General features: G+C 39.4%; 1 protein-coding gene across 1 annotated transcript in view; it reads right to left on the bottom strand.

Moving 5' to 3' along the window:
• Window positions 1-24,553, bottom strand: part of LOC131682066 (uncharacterized) — a 311,928-nt gene that overhangs the window by 9,561 nt on the left and 277,814 nt on the right. Inside the window, exon 6 of the mRNA XM_058963245.1 lies at window positions 12,827-13,687. Within this exon, the coding sequence (XP_058819228.1) occupies window positions 12,827-13,679 (853 nt within the window). The 5' untranslated portion in view covers window positions 13,680-13,687. The remainder of the gene's footprint in view (window positions 1-12,826; window positions 13,688-24,553) is intronic.

Here is a 24,553-nt window from a genome sequence, read left to right as displayed (position 1 = left end):
ATATTTACATATGACATACTTCTGCAATTCCACTGTAAAACAGTATTGGTATCTTTCACTGGAGGAGGTGAATTATTCATCGAAAGATACAATCTCTGCAAGGATGGGCCATTGAGCAATTAGCTGCTCTAAAAATGTTCTAATTGTTGGGAGGGACGCTGAAAGTATACTCTTTAGTGGTTCAGAAATATTGAATGCTTTGAAAATCCAATCAACAATTTCAGAAAATTTCAATAAACCTACCCCTGATTGAGGCTCGGTGGAAGTCGAAATTTTATTATTTGTTCTGTTTGGATTGTACATTACCAAAACCGGGAGGGACTGGCTTCGGTATTGCATCGGAATTCGGGTCGTTGTTTTTGTTTAGTGTCGGATGCTGCTTGTTAGAGTTGGCTGTAGTAGATGAGTTTTGACTAGTTGCCTCGGCGCATATTTTGCCGTAGTGGGCTGTCCGGTTACAGAATTGGCACTTCGTGGTCTGTTCGGGTTATGTGATCAACGTTGTTTGCTTATAAGTTACGCCATCCTTCGATGATTTGCATTCAGGGGCGGATCCAGAAAACAATTTCGGAGGGGGTCTGAGATTTCGATTTTGAAATGCTCATTGTACAATACGTAATATGTAATAAACTCATTTAATTAAATTTAGTTTTGGTGGTCGAATCTGATTTGGAATGATTTTCAGTTTAGAACTAAATAAAATAGAAGTTGTTTTAAAATTTCGCAACAAGTTAAAAAACTTCGGAGGGGTCCAGACCCCCAGGACCCTCCCATGGATCTGCCACTGCATTTGATAGTCATGTAAGAAGATATTGGTTTAGTCACTCGCATCCTCACGCCGTTGAGATTACTGGTGAAAAAATTTCTCCTGGCGTCATTCGTAATAGATTCCACTCCGTATTGCGACATATTTAGTTTGATCTTCCTTAGTGCGCGGCGGCAAGTCATGGATATTCACGTCCACCATGTCATTTCCCATATATGTACACGATTCTGTTATATGTTATTAAATTTATTTTGTTATTTTTTTGCAATAAAGTATTCTGCCTGTGCTAAACTTCTAGACGTAATCGAAACACAGTTTTGACGTGGTGTAGCTGAACGTACGTAACTACCGCGAGATTAAGCTCCATTTCAACTTTAACTGGTTGCTCCACCTCCTGAATTGGAGGTTTAACACGAGTTTTTTTAAATCGATCGAAAATAACACATTCCCGTAGCACGGGTACTTTTGTTTCCTTTGGAATACTCATTGCACTGAGCAGCCGGGGGCAACGGTACAATACTGTTTGTGCACTGAATATAAAACAAAGCGCTGGCTTGTTTCACTGGTAGGGTTGCGATTTTTTGCTTCTGCTTTGAGCGAGGTCTGAAGATAGACTAACCTTAAACTAACTAAAGGTGAAGCCTTGATTGTTTTGAATCGCTGTTTCAACAGTGCTTTAAAACATGGTAATTGTTGGTTTTTGTTTTATTTCTTGTGTAGGTTCTTCCAGCAAGAGCCTCCAGCATTCAAAACGCTTTTTCGCTGCTTCGTGTTTCTTTTGGTATGATGAATGATCGTGTTCGTTGCTGTTGTCCACTGGGCGCTCGTCAATGTACTCTGGGAGGTTTCTGTCATACGCCTGTTGCATGTTATAGTATGTCCGGAGATGATAGTTAGATGGTAGATGATACCCGATGATGGTGTTGTGTCACGGCGTCGGAGGTTGTACATAAACCGCACTGCCAATTTGAAGGTTCGGTGAAGTTACTCTTGCAGGACACACTGCATAAAGCCCCTGTACACTATATCACAGCCTTGAACTAACTTCTTTCGTGTGACTATGGAGAGACTCTTGTGAAGCGACGGAAAGTCTTCAATGTGTTATACATTCTTTGTGCCCCATTGCTTACTTATTGAATCCAGGGTATCTTTTTGTCCATATGTATGTCAAGATTAATTACTTTATCGGACAATGGCACAACCTCGCTACTAAAGATAACTTCAATGCTTGGCACAACTGTGCCGGTTTTGCTGATGGTGATACCTTGAGTTTTCTTGTAGTTATCATTCAAAGAGTTTTTGGTGGTTCACAAGGTAATTGCATTAAGGTTCTCGTTAATCATTTCCACCTGTCTGTCGATTTCGGCAATTGTTCCCGTAGATCATCTACATATAACTGATAATTGCAATTGAGAGCAGCAAACAGCCTGTTGATGTATATGCTGAATAAGAGAGCACTCAAACAGGATCCCTGGGGTGTGATCGATGGTTCCGTAGTCGGATCATATGGTTCCGTAATCGGATTCACAAAGATCACATATAAATGACTCAGCGCGCTGAATAGTTGCCATCTGATAATTGAGTTTACAGTGGTCGGTTAGAGCCCTGGTCAGCATGTCGCAGTAGAATTTCAAAAAATGTAGGAGATTTTATGAAATCACTGGGCACAGTTGTTCTAGAAACGCCTTTGTTTGGCGACATGTTTAACTATTAATCCTGTTAAGACAGATGTCTTCCGTTTAAATGAAAGAAATAATAATGAAAAACTGCTTTTCATTATAAATCAGATACTAGTATTTCAACTATTACGTATAGTCTTCTTCAGTGTTCAATGTAGTATCTGATTTATAGTGAAAAGCAACAGTTTTTCATTATTATTTCGATTATCTTATCCAACTTGTCGAAATTACCCTGGCCAATTCATCAGCCCAGTCATCTCCAGTAATACCGGAATGTCCGGGCACCCAGACAAGGTAGATAATGTTGACAATGCTTAGTTCTTCGATTTGGGTTTGGCACTCGATCACTAGTCTGGACCGTCATTTGCCTGAGCTTAGGGCCTTGCAGCCTAACTATCGGAGTAGAACTTTATGACTTTGCCTTTATAACGGACAAGCTCTGTTGAAAGGACGATTGTACCCCGCACATAATTACGAAATTTTTTGCTTGGAATACGGTACAGTATCTACCTAGCGTGTGATACTGTTCCAATCTCATTTAACGACAGTAGACACTAGCACCAGCACGTACCTCCATCAGTAAACGGTCAGTGTAACAGACCACTTGCGTTTGTTGTCCATATATAGGGTTATCATACGTCCTGGTTTCCCAGGACATGTCCTGGTTTTTCACTGACTGTCCTGGTGTCCTGGGAAGTCGAGGAAAAAGCTTGATTTGTCCTGGTTTTTCTCTTGTAAGCCTAATAATAGGTGTTCAATAAAAATGAGAGTTTTTTCAGTCAGTCAATGAATATTAGAGAAGGGGCCTTGGTCAGCCGTACGACGCAACTTAGTCGCGATGCTCTCACAAGAGCACTGGACGGCACTGACGTCCTTCTTCCGGATAAAATTCCGGGTCCTGGTGGTCAACTGCTTCGTATCCTTGATTCGCCAATTATTTTTATACACTAAAGCACTGAGGGAGCCGATAAAAACGCACTTTGGCAAGTTAGTGGGGTTTCTTTCTTTCGGCACGTACGATATTTTTTCTGCTCATACTCCAGCGTCTTCTTGGCGTAATGGGAAGACGTCTTGTCCGGCCAGAAGACGCACTTCCCAACCACATGATGCTCCTTTAAGAACGGCAGAAGAATTTTCTCAAGACACTCCTCCTGGTACACTTGTTGATTGATGGCCAGACCGCTCGGCTTGAGCAACGGTTTTGAAATAACTCTGTCCGATATGGCGATGTCCAGCATAACATTTCTTTTAAATTTATGCTTAAACTTGTATTTTACTTCGGGGTGTGTGCCCGACTTGTCGCTGGAATAATAGCTGTCATTTCCTGGAATGTGGGTGTTCGAGAGCAACAACGTCTCGCGGTAGTTGTTCGTCATCCACCGGCACTGCGATTTCACGATGGCTATCTGCTCGTCCGTGTCGTCGGGGGACCGAGTCTTCTTCTGACAGATGATGTCCTTCATCTTGAGGGCTCGGTGAATCAAGGCCGGCATCACGCAAACTCGTCCTTGTTGTCGAACAGCTTTTTCAACGCTTCCTTCTTCTACTTCTTCTTTGTCATTATCTTTGCCGGCGACCGTAACCGGCCTTCCGCTCCACGCTCAGGGATGCCAGGATCTAGTAAACTGTACTCATGGGCACGTTTTCGTTTCGAAAGTGGTCTACCGTAAACTTTTTTCCACGATGGCCAAGTGTTTCGTAAAACCGCACAACTCGCTCGCGGAGTACTTGCTGTTTCGACGCCATCTTCGATTGAACTGAGCACCCGAGGGAAAAGAAACATTTCTCCCATTCCCAGTCCAGAGAGCAATTCTCTTGGAGAGAAAAGAATTTACGCTTTTTTCTTTAACTAGAGAAAGGTATTCAAATCATTCTTATTTTTTATTAAAGACCCGTTATATTTCTAATTATTGAGTTTTCGCTTTATTCACTCTGCTCCAGAGTACGACAAACAAAACTTAATACACTCGAATCTCTCAATTGAACCATTCGATGCATTTTTTAATCTCTCCATAGTAGGGGAGAGAGGGTAACAATGAAACACATTTTTTCTACAATTTAATTTTGATGATAATGCATGTTATTTGTGTAATCAAAAGTGATACATAGTGCCACTATGTTGTTAACTAATACATATATTTTTTCCAGCTGGTAAAATTCACGGGAAATAACATTTTTTGGATAATAAACAGTTGGTGGTAAAATGTATCAGTGTGCCCCATGGGTAGGAACTATGAAACACGATGTCATCTATAGTGAAATATTCTACTTATAAATTTTATTCTTTTGTTTTGACGAAGAATGATCCTAACGCTTTGAATTAAAGTTATATTGAGGCGAAAATCGTTTGTTTACGAAAGAATCCACTATATCATCGCGTAGCATCGAACCACCATATATGCATATTAGCTGCAATCCTGAAATAAGAGACAATTTCTACAAAATTTGGCCAAATTTACTAATTTTGCACTATATGAGTAGTATTTAGTGTGGAAAATCGGAACCCATTGACATTTTGAGACAGACCACAAAAACAAACAAAAATCACTGTTCCCCATACGCCATCGTTTCACAGTTACCCAATGGGTCTATTCATGAAAATTGTGAAATCACACAGAACCATGAGTAGTTACCAAAAAACTTTGTTCGCGGCAAATGTTGAGCATAAAATTTGCTATAAATAGCAATAGACTAAACATTTATTCAATGAATGGTAATTCATAAAGATGGAATAATGTTTATCATTGCAAATTTACTCTGGCTATCACAAAACAAACAAATATCCATTAAAAGAGATAGAGTTGACAGATCTCTTCCAAAATATAGCAACACGTGTAAAGAATTAGAAATTGTGAAATATGAGGGAATTAGACGATTGCGATCATGCATTGTGATTTTATTGCGAATGTTTCATAGTTCCTGCTGATCCACTGTTACCCTCTCTCCCCTACCTCGTTATTTCTTTTTCCAACTTACATTTTACCATGGAAATTGAAAAGAGGCGTTCGTATGTACGTACCATATGAATGAGCTGTAGTCTGTTTGCAACAACATTTGGCAATCGAACAAATCTAACCGATTCCAGTTGTGGACCAAACTCTTGTCGCTATCAATGTAGATGAAACAATGGTTCCGGGATCCGAAAAATTTCCTTTAGTGCCTACCTCTAAGAAGACACATCGAAGTTTTGGCGATTCTGCTTCTTCTAGAGTTCTATTGCAAGTGGCAGTTTATCGTTTTACTAAAAATCCATTTCATAAAAAGGAAAATGGCGAAACAACGATAACTGTCGTGGAATAACTTTATTGAGCGCTCTCTCGAGCTGGTAATTATGGAAAAAAATGCACCGTTACTTTCACTGATGCGGTATCGATCGTTTATTTAAAAATGATTGAAACTCAGCAGCAAAATTTGAACAATCTTCGATCCCATACAGTGGTCGTTTGTCCAATTCGCCCTTGAGTTCGCGAAGTGGAACAATTAATGAAGGTGCATACTCGTAATGCGGATCTGATAGTATTTAAAACTTTGGCCATGGCAAAAAGTTTGGCTATGGGAAACAACATGCAACACTTCGTTGCGCATGTCAATGTTAGAATCAAGATACCTGTTTAGATTGACGAAGATAAGACTGGTGTGAGCCTGCACAATCTATCCCGCGTACAACCAATAAATTCACTATTGATGTCGAAGTACGTAACGGTGAAAGTTTGAAACCTGGAGAAACTTTTTTCTAGGTATATCCAATGGTGTTCGTATCGTGAGAAGCAAATCTCACATCACGCTGCGCACATATGAAGGACAGATCCCTACGTGCCAAACCACGTGTGAAAGCCTCTAATGAAACAACATCAACTGCGAGCAAACCCAACAACATTAACTAAATCACCAACAACCGGAGTTGCAACTCAACCACCGACGAATGCTGGAACAACAGAATCTACACACAGCGTGTCCGATCATTGTGATACTACTTACCAATGGTTGTCATTCGAGATTGCCAGATATAGCACAGGGAAGCTACTTGGGACCGTTGATGTTTCTGCTTTGCTTCAATGACGTTTATTTAATGCTTAAAAATCCTAGCCTGTTCCTGCACAGACGATCTCATAATAATTCGTCTCATTTGCTCAATTCAGGATTTCCGATTTCTCCAACAACAGCATGAAACTTTCGCTGGTGGTGGTGTAGCAAGAACTTCGCGTGTGTGTGTAAATCCTAAAAAGCACGGTGATCGAATTCCCACGAAAAAATTTCTGGTAGAGCTCTTCCTCTCAGACCCACAGAACTTTTTTACTGTGGAAGCTCTGCCTGCCCGACCCAAGATCTTTGTAACTGCCGTAAACCTGTGGAGAAAGCACAGTCGATTGATAGGTAACAGGGGGAGGTAATCCCCTTTCGACTGTCCGACTAGCCTCATATGGTCACCCTATCCATATACCCAGACAACCACTCCTCTCGAGAGGGAATCTTCACATAGAATGTTCTGTAAGGAAAACTACATGTGAGTGTAGTATCGCTCGGAGCAAGAATATTTTCATCCCATGTAAGTATTTGTGATCACAGTCCTGCAAGACTGGTAGCAAGATCAACATGGTTACTGCCCAGTAGCCTGCAGTCTGTATGCAGATAATAGTGGCTCTTGTTTGAGATGTATGTGTAATGGTTTGAAGGGCCTCAAGGGCAGCAGTCGGAGTTGTGGTGAAAGCACCAATCAACGCCATAAGCGCAGATGGTTTAGCTTTGACTGGAACGTCATCGCCACTTCCCCTCTGCCACCACGCAAGGCATCCGTATGACAGCATTGGACGTACAATTGTCGTGTAAATCCAATAGATGTATTTAGGTTCGAGACCTTTCCAACAGTTCGTCTGTACTGGTCGAAGGCCATGTACGCTTTCTTGACTCTGCACTCAATGTGAGCAAACCAATTCAGTTTGGAATCCAATATATCTCCAAAGTATTTGACTTGATCTGCATATAGTAGCTCAAAATCAAAAAACTGCAAGGGATGAACCCCGGTTGTTATTTGTTTCTTAGTGAAAAGAACGATTGATGTTCTGTTTGAGCTAACTGATGATTTAACTTGTCGACGTCACTATTCGACAGCTCTTAATGCTTGTTGTATTAAGTAAAAGATTGTTCCGATACAAAGTCCAGTAAGTATTTGGTAATAGTCAACAAACCCGCAAAGTCGCAAATACTTAACAGATTATCTCTGTCTATCTTAGTGACGAGCAAAGAATGCGGTTCCTAAGCATTGCGTTTATCCAACTTGAAATACATGCAGATATTTCATGACCGCGCGTCGCTTTCAGAATATACTGCGAGGACACATTTTCAAAAGCATCGTCAAAATCTAGGAATACACTCAAGTTAGATTGCTTAAGCGAGAAGGTCTTTTAAATGTTGTAAACAATATCGTAAAGTAGAGTAATCGTCGATTTCCTGGATTTCCCACACTGAGATGCATGTCGCATTTTGTGCACTGGTTAGGGAATCCAGGGGTATTAAGACACTGGGGGTAATTAAAACCACTTCATGGAGATACAACATGTTTCATTTTTTTGCCATCCTCAAAACAAAAATCATTCTAATGATAAAACCGTGATTAAAGCACCAAATAAAAGCGAAAAAATAAAAGGTAAATGTTTTGGAAAGCTTGAGGCTCCAGGGGCAGATCACTTGTGATGCATTTTTAAAAATCAGCGAAATTAAATGCATTTATTTCCATCAAAATAGAAATTCATAATGTATTTTGCGTTGCGTGCAATGTTTTTGCGTTGCGTGCAATGTTTTTGCGTTGCGTGCAATGTTGTTTGTGTTGCGTGTAAGACGTCAAAACCTTACAGAAAAACTAGCCCTACATTTAACAAAACGTCGAACAAAGTGGATCAGCGTAGGACGTTTGTTAAACAAACTTTTCTGCGAGGGAGTGCAAAGCTGATGCAAAAATGGAAATTAAATGCATTTTTTCTAATTTGATGCAAATTTGTTATACATTCTTAGAGTGATCTGCCCCTAGTTGAGGCTTCTATTTTATGGAATCATTTTTGTTTGGGTGAAAACACAGAATTTTTCAAGATACTCACCACTTTTGTGCGAAATGAGCGTACGGACCCTCTATTCCACTTTTCAGCGGCTTGCGGCTACGCACACGATTGCACACGCCACACCATAGAAAATGCAGAGTTTTGCAAGCGATTTGCTTAGGTAGATCCGAATAGCCCGCGTTCCCCTACTCAACTAAATTAACTGCTTAGCTTTCTACCAAGGGGTTCTTCTCGTCGATTTAGTAGTACGAAGTGGACAAGATTCTTCGTAGGATTCTACTAGTCTATGTCAATATACGTGATAGTGCCCCACGGGCGATGAGAAACGCACAATCTGCGGCATTGGAACCCTGTCGCGTCTAGTGATCTAGTGGATACGACCGAGCAGAATCGAGGCAGAAATCGTAGGAAAGAATGACAGGAAGAGAACAGCAAAGATGCCCACAACCACGAGGGCGGCAACCATCCTGAAGTCATCGTCGGCAGCTTGGTGATTCCTATGTTCAGATGACGACAAGTACCGCAGCAGTATGGTTAAGGTGAGTGCACCCCGTTTTACTCCTTTGTAAAGAACCATTTTGTGTTTGGGGAAATTTCAGCCTAGATTTGTGTGAAGTCAAATTTAATTCCACACCTTCTTGTCTATGTTACCGACAGCCACAGTAACTGTGACTGCACTGATACCGCAAGTTATGAACTCCGGTATGAGATACATGTCAATAGCCTTATTATATCAATAGCCGGTATGAGATACATGTCAATAGCCTGTTTTGATAATCGGAGCAATACAACCTATCTATCTATCTATCTATCTATCTATCTATCTATCTATCTATCTATCTTATATAAAAGTCAATGTTTGTATGTATGTGATTTAAGGACTCCCAAATGGCTTAACCCATTCATGCCCATGTTGTTTGTGGACAACAACGTTTTCAAACAGCTATAACTTTTAATTAAGGCAAAATTGGCTCACAAAAACAAGTAATGCTAATAAATGTGACTATTGTCTTTCATTTGAGTATTAATAGTTTCAAGGACCAGCTCTATAACTGAAGTTATTGCAATTAGTCTGATTGGATTCCGATGGAGCAGTGCTGCCAGGAACAGTTTACGTTGATGACAGAAAATGAATTTTTCATATAACTTCTTTATGTTGCAATATTATTGAAAATTGATAACACTTATCAATTTAGACTGTCTTTGGCTACATTTTCCATGCAATTGAACTATTGTAAATATTCTAGGAGAATTACATTGAGCATTGGAAAATAAAAATAGAGTAGCTTCTAGTGCGAGGGAAGCACCTATCTTTATGAAAAAAGGCTTTTCGTGTTTCTTGACCCCACCGTTTTCAATGAAAAATAGTTTTGAAACCCTACATGCACAAGAAAAAGTTGGGCATGAAAGGGTTAACCGATTGCCGTCAAAATTTTACACAGTAGGCATTTGTTATGGAGCGTGTTTGTGTGCTATTGGTTGAGGATTATCTGCCCGCTAGATGGCGCTTCGGAACAAATTGTTCTCTCTAATTACAAGATACCATTGCACATCACACAACACGGGGTAGCACAGAAATAAATACCAGAGGTGAGCGCCTACTAGAATACCTTCCGTCAAATTATGTCAATGCAATATAACAAGGGAGTTGAACCTAATTTTATGAACACGGTTAGGATCAAAGTACTGGACCCCACGTTATGCAGCGCTCAAAAAACGGAAGTTGGAACACCTCTGACGAACCTAATTTGTCGGATCACAGACACATAATGTTCGCCATAGAAGCCAATAAACTCAGTGCAAAAACGCAGGAAAATAAGGAAAACAAATTGCTGTGTATTCCGCTCATACCGGAAACAATCGAAAAGAACGGGGAGTAAGATCTAATCTCCACCAGATCTGGATAATGCAGCAAATCACCAACAAAAGAGGATCATAATCGCCTATATAATGACAGTTGCGCAGTTGTTCCTAGGAAGAAATTAAATCCAATTAAAAAGTTTCATATCATATCAGTAATTTATCTTTATACGTCTTCCAATTTTTAAGATGGTCTCCCAAGGGGCACTTATCATGAATCTGACTCAAAATTTAGTGTAGTTTCAAGATATATAGGGCTCATCTTGCGCATTTTTGCGTCGAAGTTGGTATATCTATGTTTTTGAAAATACCCATATGGAGACGCCCTGTAGCTCATATATCTCCTTACAAATTAATTGCCTAAACAACATCATATTACTGAAAAATTAGTGATTTTTTCTAGTTTTGTCAACCATTTCTGCTATCCGATGAGATTGGCTACTATGATTAATGTTTATATTAACCCTTTAGCGATCAACGCATTCAAATGGGTTTATATAAAAGTAGTCGAAAAAATGATATATGGAATATCAAAACTGATAGCAGAAATGGATTCAGCGACCCAAAATTAGTTAAAACCCCAAGTTTTAGCCACATAGACCAATTTTTATAATTTTGTCACAACTTTGTATGAACAGGTGCCACTGTGCGGCGCCGTTATTGGAATTTCAATGTATAGAACTTTCGTCGAAACGTGTAGGATGGATAGCTACTCCCAGGCCCCATTCGTTGATTCTCTGTGCAATTTCGCTTGTTCTGGTCAATCACGGAGTAGCAACTACGAATTGTACGGTCATTATGCTCATGTTCATACTCAAAAGGGAAAATCTACGAAAACATGCCTACATACCTTAGCGACACTTATTGAGAAAACACTCGATTACAAGGTCAATAAATAACTCACTAAAACTGGATTAATGTATCTGAAGAAAATCATTAAAATATACTCTACTTCGTCCATTACTTGAGAATCATTAACCGTTGTGTATCCGACGCGGTACCCGGGTACCTTTTTGGGTTTCAATTAATGAAATTTCCATGTTTTATCCATAGCTGGAAATCGAAACTTTGCGACATCTTAGAACTTCACTAAGTCAAGCTTTTGGGTTAATAATATTAGTCATATAGTAAGGGGGGGAGTGAGGAGGGGCTCCTGAATTTTTTTACTACGTAACAGGCCGACGTACCCACAAAAGTGAAATACTAATAACTACGGTAATTTCCAACCGATTTTGATACTTTTTGGTGTTTTGGATTCGGGAACTCATCCACTTTTAGACTTGGTAAAAATGAATCCGGTTACTTCATTCGGTTCCCTGGAATCGGGATTTCCGGAAGCAGGTTCCAGTACTGGGATACTATTTGTGAACTTCATTGGAATACTAGCAATATGGGTATCAAAATTCTTGGAATTTCATCAGTAGGCTGTATCTCGTGGTTTTGGAACCATTTGGTGCTTTGACCGCGGAACGGACATTCCGGAGCAGGTTCCCGTGGGGCCGTGAGTGGCCATTCCATTAGAATTCCATTTTTTAAATTGCCATAGGGTCCCGTAACAATAAATAACAGACTTTCGAGACAATTTGAAGAGTTTTGATACTCATATTGCTAGGACGTTATTAAAATTTACGAACCATACCCTAGTACTGGAACATTACCCCGGAAAATCCGGATTACCAAGCACCAGATCCATTCATCCGGTTCAACTTTACAGAATCAAAAAGTGCACGAGTTTCTGAATCCAAAACATCTAAAAGTGTCCAAATCGGTTAAAGGAAGCCATAGTTATGAGCATTTCAAATTGTGGGTACCCGGGTACCCACGTTGGCCTGTTAAAGGTGTTTTTTTTGTTGGGCACATAACTGTTAAACAATTTTCGTTTGATAGACTTTGTGGTCATAAAATAATTAAATTTCATTAATTGGCCTAGATTAGAGTGGTTAATTTGTAATTAATTACCAATAGGGGAGGGTTGCCGGTTATGGGTCACCCGTCATTTTTGAGTAAAGCATTTTTCCAGGGCTGTAAATTTTTACAGAGGATCACATCTTAACATAAATTAGTTTTTGAGTACACTCCGAACCGAAAACATATATATCCGCATTTTCTGTGCTGAGCACAGTGTTGAAAAATCAGTTGGAAAATGGATGTTTTCCCGTAAAATCATCGAAACAATTTGAGTAAAAGGTATAGTCTTACTATTAGAGATTTATTGTACAAAACAAATTTGTGTGAAATCATTGCGCAGTAGATTATGAATGAATATGAAAATTATATGCTTTTTATGTTGCTTGAATTCAATATCAATTTCTAGATCAAATTTTCTATTCAAGTTATGAATGTTTACAACCGTATTGATCTGCATCATTTTTGGTTTCGCTTATTTCAAAACACAAATGTGTACATTTTCACCATTACTTTCTTACATCTTTTATATAAGCATATTGTAATATCAATTTTAAACTCACCAGGATAATCCTGCGGGATTTTGTATCCCTTTTTCCGATTGGTACCGGCCTTCGAATTGAACGCGTGGTATAGCTTGTAATTCCGCATGAGCCGATACAACAAGAACAGCTCTCCGTTGGATGAACTCGGAAAGGACGATTTCTTCTTTTTCTTCCGCTCCGAAGTGCTGGTCGATTCGGCTGAGCTAGATGAGGTCATGGTCTGGTCACCGGAGCTGCTTCCGCCGTTCGATGTGTAAGAGAGCCGCACCACACGAGGAAGTGAGAATTTTTCGAGAAACTGTTCGGCAAATAGTGGCTCAGTAGCAGATTCGTTGCTGAGCTTGGATCCCTTGCTTTCTCCGGTGGAACAGTCCCCACCTGACGAAAGGGAATTCAGCTTGTATCGTTGCCGTTGCCTCAGAAGGGCAGCATTTTCCAGCTCATTTCTCCTAGCTAGGCGAGCATTTTCAAATTCTGCCACCGAAAACATATTGGCGCTAGTGTCGTGCGAATTGAACCGTCTCAGTTTGGGCTTGTGGCCATCTCGACCGGACGAGGATACTATCGCTAGCGGTAGGTTGGTCTGCGAGTTGAAGGTTGACGCTATCGAATTGCTTCCGAGCAGATTGTTTGCTATTGGAGGATTGTTGTTGCTGGTAAAGTTCATGTTATGGCCTATTTTCGCTAGGAAAAACATTGGGTTCTGCTTGAATTTGCCTTTCTTATTCAGTTGCTGTTGTTGTTTTTGCTGCTGCGGGGATGGTTTCGGCATATGCGGACTAGATTCGATCAACCAGTTTGCCAGATGCCGCTGCCGCTCGAACTCGAGGCTGGCCCGTTGCATGTCGGCCAGCTTCAACGCCTCAGTCATAGTGAGATCTGTAAAGTAAAAAAAATCTATTTAAATAGTCGTCTCAGAAAAACTAATTTTTTATTGGTAAAACTACAGTTGGTCAGTGCGTAAATTGCTAACATGGCGCGTCCAAGTAAGACAATGTTCAATTAGGAACTGAAAGCATACGCCTTCCGTTGTGTTTGATACAACAGTTCTTCGTTTCCATTTGTAATACATACTATCACTTTTTCATACAATAGACACTTTATGCAGGCTTTTTCTTTAATATGTTGTATTATTAATTACCTTTTTCATAATTGCCCAAAGAGAGTTGCTTGCATCGGAGGCACTCGTATTGCGAGGCGTGCTATGAATCACTTTGGCAGTCATAATATATTAGCGTGAAGCGATATGTGCAAGGTTTCGCGCCTTTTAAAACGATGCAAGTGTTAGATCCCGTGAATTGAAGCATTGAAGGCTTGTTTACACTATCTACACACGCTCGAAGCTCATTAAACGATGTTCTTGTTTGTTAAGTAATTAAGGTCCAATGAAAACAAAAAGGTATTTCTTCACACTACATACACACAATCGCACATAATTATAATGTGCGGATTTGGAAAAAGGTGGATCCCACTTCACCGATGAGAGAGTTTGTTTTGGTTCACTCATGGTTTGTGCCAAAGTAATATATGCTAGTAAAAAATGAATGTTTTTGCTACCGGTTGTTAATGGCGCCAAAGGCGGTTTAATGGAGCTACTCCGCCAGCGAAATGTTATACGACATAGCCACCAATTTTACTGGAATACGTTCAATTATATTCCATAAATAAGGCCATTACAAATATTTTTTAAAAATTATGTCACCCCCCCCCCCCCCCCCCTTCAAAATCGCTGAAAAAAATCAGGGGGCAAATATTTTTTTTTAAAATAACCAAGATTCAAAAAATTGTCACGTTTTAAAGAACAACAATAGCTTCCATAGAGTTTTGAAAACTATTATGGTAGTTTTAGAAATTATCATCCCATGATAATTTTTATTTTGACCATTCTCGGGTAAATGTGAAGTTTAAATGAGATCATCGATCCAGTCCAACATCAAATGAAACGTTTGCTGGTCGCGGAAGGAAGGACCCATCTGTGTATTACCAAACAAATATCCCGAGCAGAGTCTGACAACAAATTGAGAACTAAACTTGATGTTGTGATGTAGTAGGGAATGATTGCTCAGGTTGTTATCATTTTGGTCGTTTTAACGGCTAAAAGATCAAAATCGAAAGCAGAAAAATTGCACTATGACATCAAACAGAAAACTATTCATGCTATCAGTGAAAGCAAATTGAAAACTCATTGAGATGGTGAAATATTTCATTGATAATAAAATAAGTAATCAATTTGATGTTTGTCAAAGAAATAGAAACAAACATTTTTTTCTAAAAATGTAAGCACATCAAAATGAGATCAAAATATAATGTTATATCTGAAAAAGTTTAAACTGATATCAAAATAAGATTTCAATTTGATGCTTGATATCAAAATATGTTGTCTATTTGCTGTAATTTTGATGTTGGACTTTGCTCGGGATCTCATGGGAAGGCTAATACAGACCGACTTCTGAATCGATTCCATTTTAAACGCAACAGTCGATAGAGACATAATCGATCGTTGCATTCGAAAATAATTTCGATAAAGAAACAATCTGAATTCAAATCAGACTCCTGGAGATTTATATGTGGTTCAATATTCAATATGCATGAGCTTTACCGAAAGGTTTTTGACATTTAAAGATTTCATATGGGATCGTAGTATTCATACCGTATATCCGCAGCCATATGTGCGATTCTTATGAACTTGATCAGATCAAAATCTGCTACTAAACCTTCCATTTAAGGCTAAGCTTGTGAAAATCGAATAAGCCGTTTTCCATGAAGCCGAAGAGACATTAATTCTGAAATATTCCAAGAACCAGAAACATGCGAAATTTTCGAGATAGACGCTGGAATCAAAAGAACTTTGTCTGGCCATCAGCGATCAAGAATGCTCTAGCAAAGCTAAATATAGATCTTACAAATAATGGTATCATCGGCACTTACCACAGAAAGAACCGGGAATCTATTATCGATGTCAATTTTTGTAGCCTTGGAGTAACCGGAAAGATGGACTGAAAAGTGTGCGAGGATATATCCACAGCGACCACCAAGCGATTTGGTACAGCATTGTTAACAGGACTATGGACTACACATGAATATGAATATGTAGGAGATATATAAACGAGTGAAGATGGAAAACAGCGATTTTTCACAGGAACGTGTCCGTCGAAGAACTTGAATTTGAGGGTATCCTCTTCAACCTAAATGCGAACGAGTTCACGGCACTACTAACAAAGGCGTGTAATGCGACCATACCAAGGGATGGGAAACTGAGAAACGGTCGCCGGATGCAATACGACGATTATCGATCTACATATAAGTTACCTCCGAGCTTGGAGAAGTTCAGAAGCTAGAAATCGCTCCGCTGCAATAGCAGGGCAAGTAATCAAATTTACCCGCGCGACGATTGGCAAAAATTGATTCCTTCTGTCTAGTGTGTGATACGTGAACAAACAATGAGTGACAATGCCAAGCAAAAGTATATCACGATGCGGGCAAACTGTATTGCTGTTGACTACACAAAATATCCGGTAATACCATCAATTCATGAAGGGGAGCAAATGTTGAAGGTGAACTTGAAGTTCAACGTAGCTTGCGGTACTTTATGCGGTGCAATTCCACCATTTACGTCATGCGGTACTGAATATGTTAAAAAATATTAGTCAATCAGAATCATTCGCTTCCCAGAACAACCTGAAACAAGTCATCGAATGTAATAACATTTTATACAGTATACCAACGTATATAGATGTTGACAGCATTGAAATAAAGATACATGACCTGGCACCACGTACTAGTTCTTTCGCTATCAAACAAATCCTGTCAAAATACGGAGAGATGAAGAGTGCTAAGGAAGATAGTTGGAGGAACTTCTTCCCAAGACTCCGCAACGGAGTTCGTGTGGTGAAAATGCGTCCGACAAAACCTATTCCCTCTTACTTGACTTTCACATGCAAATCACCTCATGGTGTTGAATATTCTCAAGGACCACTAGTCACGCACCCAGGACAGATTCCTACCTGTCAATATTTTGATCATCCGCTACACCACGGGAAACCTTGCGCAGAGACTGCTAAAGAAATTCCACCTGATACGACCAAAGCCGGTATACAATCATCGTATGTTAAACCACAACCAGTTGGTAAACCAACGACTGCAGACCGGACATTCACAAACACCAGCTCAACAACGATCGGCCCCAGTACCACTAAACCAACTGCCATTACCAACATCGAAGTAACAACGATTACAGCAAATGTTTCTAAACCAACAACCAACACCACCAATAAGGAATCTAATACCGATGAAGAAGGATTTACAATAGCGACTCGTAAGCACAAACAACAAATAAGAACATCCGACGATGAGCAAGATGAATGCAGTACCGATGATGACATGGACGTAAACGAAAACGCAAGAGAAGACGGACCAAATGACCCCCAAGGTGCGCTCCACGGCTCAGTTGTGCTAACGCATTGAGCCGTGTCAAATATATTTAAAATTAAAAAGAAGTCAGAAAGCTCGAGGGAAGCGAGCTGCAAGAACCGCTCTCAACAAAGCAGTCAAGCTGTACAAGAAAGCCTTGCCACAAAGCCAACGCGAATTTCCTTAGGAGAGACCTACAAAGTTGGCATAACAAAGATAAAAGGCTCAGCTGCACCACCTGAAAGGTGCCCGGAAAAGATGGAGGTCACCATCGAAAGGTTTTCCCCACAACATGAATCTATTTTCGCCGTACAGTGAGGAGGATGATCACAAAGATGAAGATCGATTTACCAACAAACAGCTTATCGAAATGGCGAAAGCCATAAAAGTGAAGCGATACATGAGAGCCCGGATATGTTCAAAACGATCCGATAATGGGAAGCGACAAAAGCTGATGTTGCTTCCGATGCCGGGACAATATGGAAATCTTTCAGCGTAGTCAATATATCCCTTGGTAATGTTAGAGAGAAGGAGTAATCCTGAACAAGCTAACGAAGTACGTGGACCGTGAGAACGGCATCTCATGTAATTCGGCTTCCTTATAGGCAGGTCTACAGTGAAATCCATCCAAACGGTTGTGGGAACTGTGGAGACAGCAGAGATAAGGATATCGTTTTTGCGTGGTGGTTCCCTTAAGTGTGAAGAATGCTTCAATAGTACTTGCTGGGAAGCAATCGCCCATTCACTGTACAGCATGAGTAACTCTGCAGGATATTATAGAGCTACTTTCAGTACCGAACACTGATCTACGAGACAGACAAGGGGGAATCACAACTACAACTGACGTTCCTCGACTCGACGCTGTGGAACGCAGTGTACGATGGAGTATTGAAGCTGAACCTTCCCAGAGATATAACGATTTTCGGCTTCACGGATGATGTGGTGTTCCAAGTAATCGGACAATCGCTAGAAGAGGAGACACTCGACACGGAGACGATTGCCCATCATAAAACAGAGTTGGTGATGACTAGCAGCCGAAAGACAGCGCGGTCGTAAAATATATCATCGACTTGAACTTTTAAAGTCACGACGATTATGTTAAGGGGAAGGCTGTGAGAGCAACCACAGCTTTGCTTGAGGCACCAGTGTACTGGGCACCACGAACCAGCGGAAATCGCTGGACCGAAGCATGCGAGCAAACTAGTTTCACCGTCAGGGACAAGATCGAGTAGGTCGAGTGAAGCACCAGAGTGGGTCGTCGAGTTTTCAACGAACCGGAAGCAGCGAACCAGAAGCTACGCTCCATCCGGTATCGCCGAACCCTCCTCGCCAAGTACTGGTTGGCACTTTGAGTAGGATTTATGGACTATGCGTGTAGATTGCGACAAAACTGGGAGCTAAATGACTCGCGCAACAGGCATCGGTATCGGGAGAACTTCCGACGAGGAATTGAGATGGCTCGCGAAAACAGGAACTAAATGATTCACAGAAACAGGAGCCAAATGGCTAACGGAAGTTCACCACTGCGATTAGCCGGATATGTGTTCGGAGCTAAACCGCTCTAATGTATCATTTTGTCTTAAGACTGAATCAGCCTCCCCACGATATAACGCTTCGATGCAGTCTCGTGGAACAAAAGGAAGGAAGAAAAGTGAGGACTGTTAGTAGTGGTTAGGCACAAATGTGAGTCCCACCTAGGACCAATGCAGTTTTGAAACTATTTAACCATACTATAAAACATACAGACATTTTCAGATATCGACGAACTGAATCTAGTGGTATATGACACTCGACACTCCGGGTGTAGCTTAAAAAGTCGAGTTTCAGAGTGATTGCACAGTCTTCCTTATATGAAAAAGGCAAAAAATGAACTGATGATTGCTATACATTTCATAAATCCGTACGACTATCAAATGAATTTCTCTGATGTGGCTACCTACTGCGCAACAAGATGGAGAAAAATGCAAAGATTTCGAAGATGTACACGGAACCGAACCGAATTACTATCATGTACCAAACAAACAAATCTACAAGTCTTCAAGCACAAGCGATAAACCAAAGCTGATGTTTCCACTAGAGTTCGAAAAAGTATAGTATGCACAGGATGTACGTTCGCCAGGCTACTGTATACGAGATACGCAATAGAAAAAAATATCAGAGAAAACCATATCTGAGATGAATAATTCCATTGACGCACACGTTACCTTTGGATTCATTCCAGAATGTTTTCCAAAAGTCCATAAGTGAAATTTTGCAATCCTGTTTCTGTGCATTGTTATCAAGCAGGTTCACCTTTGACCGATTTTCATGCCTTATGTGTACAGTCGGTCCATGTGCCGCCATAACGGAACGAAAACTATTCAAGCAACCAAAAGTTAATACCTTAAAGTACTCTTTAATGTTTAAATTAAGTTCTTAGAGAACTTTCAAGCTTTTATTGGGAATTTAGAAATTGCGCTGTTCGGAAAATTATTTAAAACGAAAACTTTAGCATCCCTTTCCTATGTGAACTTTTGATTGATTCAGTAATGTTTGCTTGAATTTTTCTAGTAAAACAAATAGCTCAACCCCGCTATACGAAATCACCCTGCGGAAACGTCCACGAGAACAATCGAAAGAAAATGTAAAAAGAAAAAAAAATTGTGTTTATTAAAATAAATATTTATTTTTTGTTTGCCCCCCCCCCCCTTCAGAAAAAAATTTGTACTTGGACATAATTTTTAAAAAAGATTTGTAATGGCCTAATCTGCTTTTATATACATTTGATTTGAGTTAAATCCAATGCTTTCGTGATTTTTAAGGTGTACACTCAAGTTTTTTATGCGGTTTTTTTGCGCGGTTTTTTTAAATTTACGCGGTTCTCATTTACGCAGATTTTGAAATTTACGCGGTTATCATTTACGCGGTTTTTGAAATTTACACGGTTTTCATTTACGCGGATTTTGGAATTTACGCGGTATCCATCAATGAGGTTCCCCAGTGGCCAGTTTTAGATATTTATCAGCCAACGACACGATTACGCAATCAAATTTGTTTTTTGTGTTGTTTTATGAATTTTAACTTCATTTGCGAATAAATTGGAAATAAAAGGGTCAGTGCAAATTTTCCTATTATGGTAAATGTAAATGTACCTATTTTGGCCCTAGTCGATTTTTCAGAATTTCAAGGTGTGATTTATATTTTCAGTTGGTTTTCATTTATTATTTATATTGGGACCGAGGTCAACGGTATGTATCAGTTGTTTGTAGCTATTTGGGTAAGAAATCTAAGATCATTTTTTTAATAAAGGTGTGCATTTTGCAATACAGGTCAAACTCGATTACCCCTGGCTTCGATTTTCCGGGGTAAATTATTCGATTATAAAAATAAAGTAACTAAGCAAGCTGGGGGTCGTCTATTTCTTGGATACAGTTTAATTTACATGATGGTGTCACATTTCACAGCTAGCGTTTCTTTTAACCCTCATTCTTTCTAGTTAGAAGAGTGCGCACTGTGCCGCCACAAAGAGATCCTTGTCCTTGTCCTTGTTCCTGTCCTTGTAGCATCATTTAGTTGACCAATGTCGTACCGGATTGGCAGCTGATCACCACTTCGCAAACTCTCCCACTCATGTTTGTCACCAGCGAAGGATCACTAAAGGTTACGTAGATGATGGGTTCTCGGTGGCCTCACCGAGCCTAACATCCATCTTTGCTTGAGCTACCCAAGAATTGAAATCGCCTCCAGTGACTGCCGGGTTTCTTATGAGAATCTTGTTAACCTTCCGGAAGTCGCGCTAGTGCACTGAGTGCATGTTGTTCTGAAAATCTAGCGAAATCGTCTTAGGGAACCAACGGCTGCTCGTTCAGTGGGCCATAAGCGCGACTGCCGGAGGGTTAACCTTTTCTTAACCAACTTTTTTCTACCGCATTTAGGGTTCCAAAATATTTTTCCTTAGAACTGTTAGCGTCATAAAAACAGGAAAAACCTGGCTTAATAAAGACAGGTGCTTCTTTCGCAGTGCGAGAAACTGCTCATCCTGCTTCCGATCTAGTCTAATTGCATGAAAAAGGTAGTTTAAGGCTAGGCAGCCTTTTTCATGCAATTGGAAATTTTATCAATTTTGCCAGACTATGAAAATATTCCAAAATTCCATTTTCACCATTAACAGAAATTATCCCTGGCAGCACTGCTTCAATCAGATTAATTGTAATAACCTCTGTTCTTCTGATAATATTCATAACTGTTAGTGCTCAAATGAAAGTTCCAGTTATTAGCCTTACTTGTCGTCGTAAACTAATGTGTAATCCAAAAATTATAGTCGTTTATAAACGTGCTGTTTATCAATAATATGGACATGAAGGGGTTAAAGATTCCATTGAAATTCTCAGCAGGAATCAATTGTTGAGGGGTATAATGCGAGAAGAGTAATATTGTGTCAAAGTCCACTGGAACTCAGAGCAGAATATTCATCAGAATTTTACACCGGATTTCAATGGAAAATAAAAACATGACTTTATGAGCATCTTGAATAATTCATAATCCTCAGCAGAATTCTATCTTGAGAAGTATTCCACTAGACATCTAAGAAGCTTTTCTCTAGAATTCTGCATCAAAATTCAGAGAAAAAGCCATAGAAATGAGGATAAGAATTCAATCAAAATTCTGAAATAGTTTGCATTCGAATGCTACGAAAACTTCGATCAGAATCCTGGAAAGTAACCAAACAGAATCCTGAGAAACATGTCATCATTATCCCAAGAGAGTGCCAGAAACCGACAGAGCATTTTATGTGTCAAAAAGGCCTACAGTAACCGATATGTGTATTACGAGAACAATGTAGTTTTAAAACAAAGAAAATTGCATATTTGGCAACACTGCCGTCAAAAACTAATATTTTTTCTAGATTCGTTGAACAAATCCTTCAAAATCCATCTCGCTAATTGATTCTAGTGCAAACAGGAATAGAGATATTATCCGAAGAAAAACATTTTTTAAACAATTGAGGTTTTATGGATGTTTTATAACAACTCTTAAATCTTAGATTGCACGTGTAGCGTGCTATAAAACTTGAATTTTTACTTGGGAGGAATTCTCTGCAATATTATGACATCAAAAAGTTTCTTCAATCTTAGCCGATAATAGAGATATTGGTGATATGTGAGCAGCCACCGATTCCAGTTTGTTACTATTTACAAATATTATATCGAAAAAGTAAACATTTTGCGATTCTAGTTGAATTGAAGTGGTGATAATTTTTCGTTACCGTTACCCCCTTTCTTGATGGAGTAACAAATAAACTGTAAAATCTGTGGCCTTTTGGTTAACATCCTTACTTAGCTAGGCTTAAGGACATTATACAAGCGAGCCACAACATAGCTCCTACGCCACACACACCCCTCTCCTCTGCCCAAATATGTATCTGACATGAGCAAATATAAAAATACGTTTTTCAACACACCAACCTTGCCGGTGTACCACAAAACTGCTACTTGAGGAAGCTAGAATATTTTCCTATACAATCAACCCGAGTTTTTGACAGAATGCCATCTGTAGTTCTTATTTTGTGCGAAAATATCATCCCTCTTCAATTGGAGTTTCTTTTCGAAACACTCTTATTTTTCTTCTCCTCATTTTCATTGCCCTTTTACATTTCTTATAAAAGAAATGTATAGAATTCGCTCAAATTTTCAAGATTTCTTCCGAGGCCCGGAGGGCCGAGTCTTTTGTACCAATCGACTCAGCTCGACGATTTGGGACAATGTCTGTGTGTGTGTGTGTGTATGTAACGGACAAATTCTCATTCGTGTTTCTCAGCAATGGCTAAACCGATCTTATCCAAACTAAATTTAAATGAAAGAACTAAAAAACAGTATGAACGCTATTAATTTGTTTTTGATTCTGATGCTTAGTTTCCAAGATATGAATGTTTGAATGCGTAAAAATGGCGTTTTTTGCAGTTTTTTAAATTATCTGCCGAAATTGACAATAAATTTTAACAATTTATATGTTTTTAGACAGCTTCAACGAATACCTTTCGAACAAGCTATAGATTGTTGAAATCGGACTATTATCAAAAGAGATATTAAACATTAAATGCGGACGAAACATTTGTATCATTTCCCATTGCCAGAAATATGACCAAAAACATGTAATCTATTATTAACGCCAAAACGGCTTATTTTAGGTCAATAGTATCTTCGGAGAATATAATGGAGGCAATATGCTCTTTCTTTTGGTATTGTGCCTTTGCTGATTAATCATCTTATGAGTGAGATATTTTCACAAATTTTCTTGGAAGTGATTATATCGAAAAGATGTCTTCAGCAAATTTGTAGCTCTTACTTTTGCGAATAACTTTACTGAAGGCTTCAAATATCTATTTTGAATACTGTAAAAGTTATGGCTTGTTGTTTGTGGATTACTCTTTGTCGCCTATTTATTGTTCAATATAGTAATAATCCATTGAAATAAGCCAAACATTATTTCGATAAAACGAATTTTGTATTTCATTTTTCTATCTACAACCGCTAGAAATAATCACCGAACACTTCCAAGTTGTCTGAAAGGAACTTGATAACTTATCAGTGCAAAAATGTTCATTTGTGCGAACCTTCTGACTGCAATTTTTCTTACTTATAACCATCGGATCGATCTGAAACATATCGGAAAATGAGAAGCGAAATAAATAACTCCAAGCAACGGCGTAGCCAAGAGAAGGTTTTGGAGTTTAACACCATACAACCCCCCCCCCCACCACCACACCCAAAAAAATATTGAATTGAAGTTGAAAATGTATTCATGCAGACTGATTTAATTCAATATTACAATAACAATTATCTGATCCGTAGTTTGATAACCTGTTGTTGTAAACATCATGAGGACTTTTGATAAATTGTCGGAATGGGGTCCTCCTGACATGTAACTGATCTATTGGTCTTGATTTCACAGTTGTCTAATAGCATCAATATCAAATTCCTGCCTGAAAACATTCCAATAGAAAATTCCAGAGTTCTGTAATCAATCATAATCCTCAGATTTATTTTCAAACTGAGCTCGTTTTTGTAGAGATGTACTGTAATAAGGGTCTTTATTTAATGGGAAGCGAAGCTAAACTTGATTTAATGTCTATGAAACATAGAACTGCTCACCAAAAAAATGCATAACTTTCAACATTTGCTAAAAATGTTTTTGTCTTTCTCATTCACTCTAAAATTCGTCAATCTAATCCCGACCCGGAGGGCCGTGTCATATGCCTATCGACTGAGTTCGTCGAGATCGGAACATGTATGTGTGTATGTGTGTATGTGGAAAAAAATGTGACCTCCGTTTCTCAGAGATGGCGGGACCGATTTG

The sequence above is a fragment of the Topomyia yanbarensis genome, chromosome 2 (assembly GCF_030247195.1).
Source record: "Topomyia yanbarensis strain Yona2022 chromosome 2, ASM3024719v1, whole genome shotgun sequence".
NCBI classification, from domain to species: domain Eukaryota; kingdom Metazoa; phylum Arthropoda; class Insecta; order Diptera; family Culicidae; genus Topomyia; species Topomyia yanbarensis.
The sequence above is the reverse complement of the archived record's forward strand: the minus strand, read 5'-3'. Positions and strand labels throughout refer to the sequence as shown.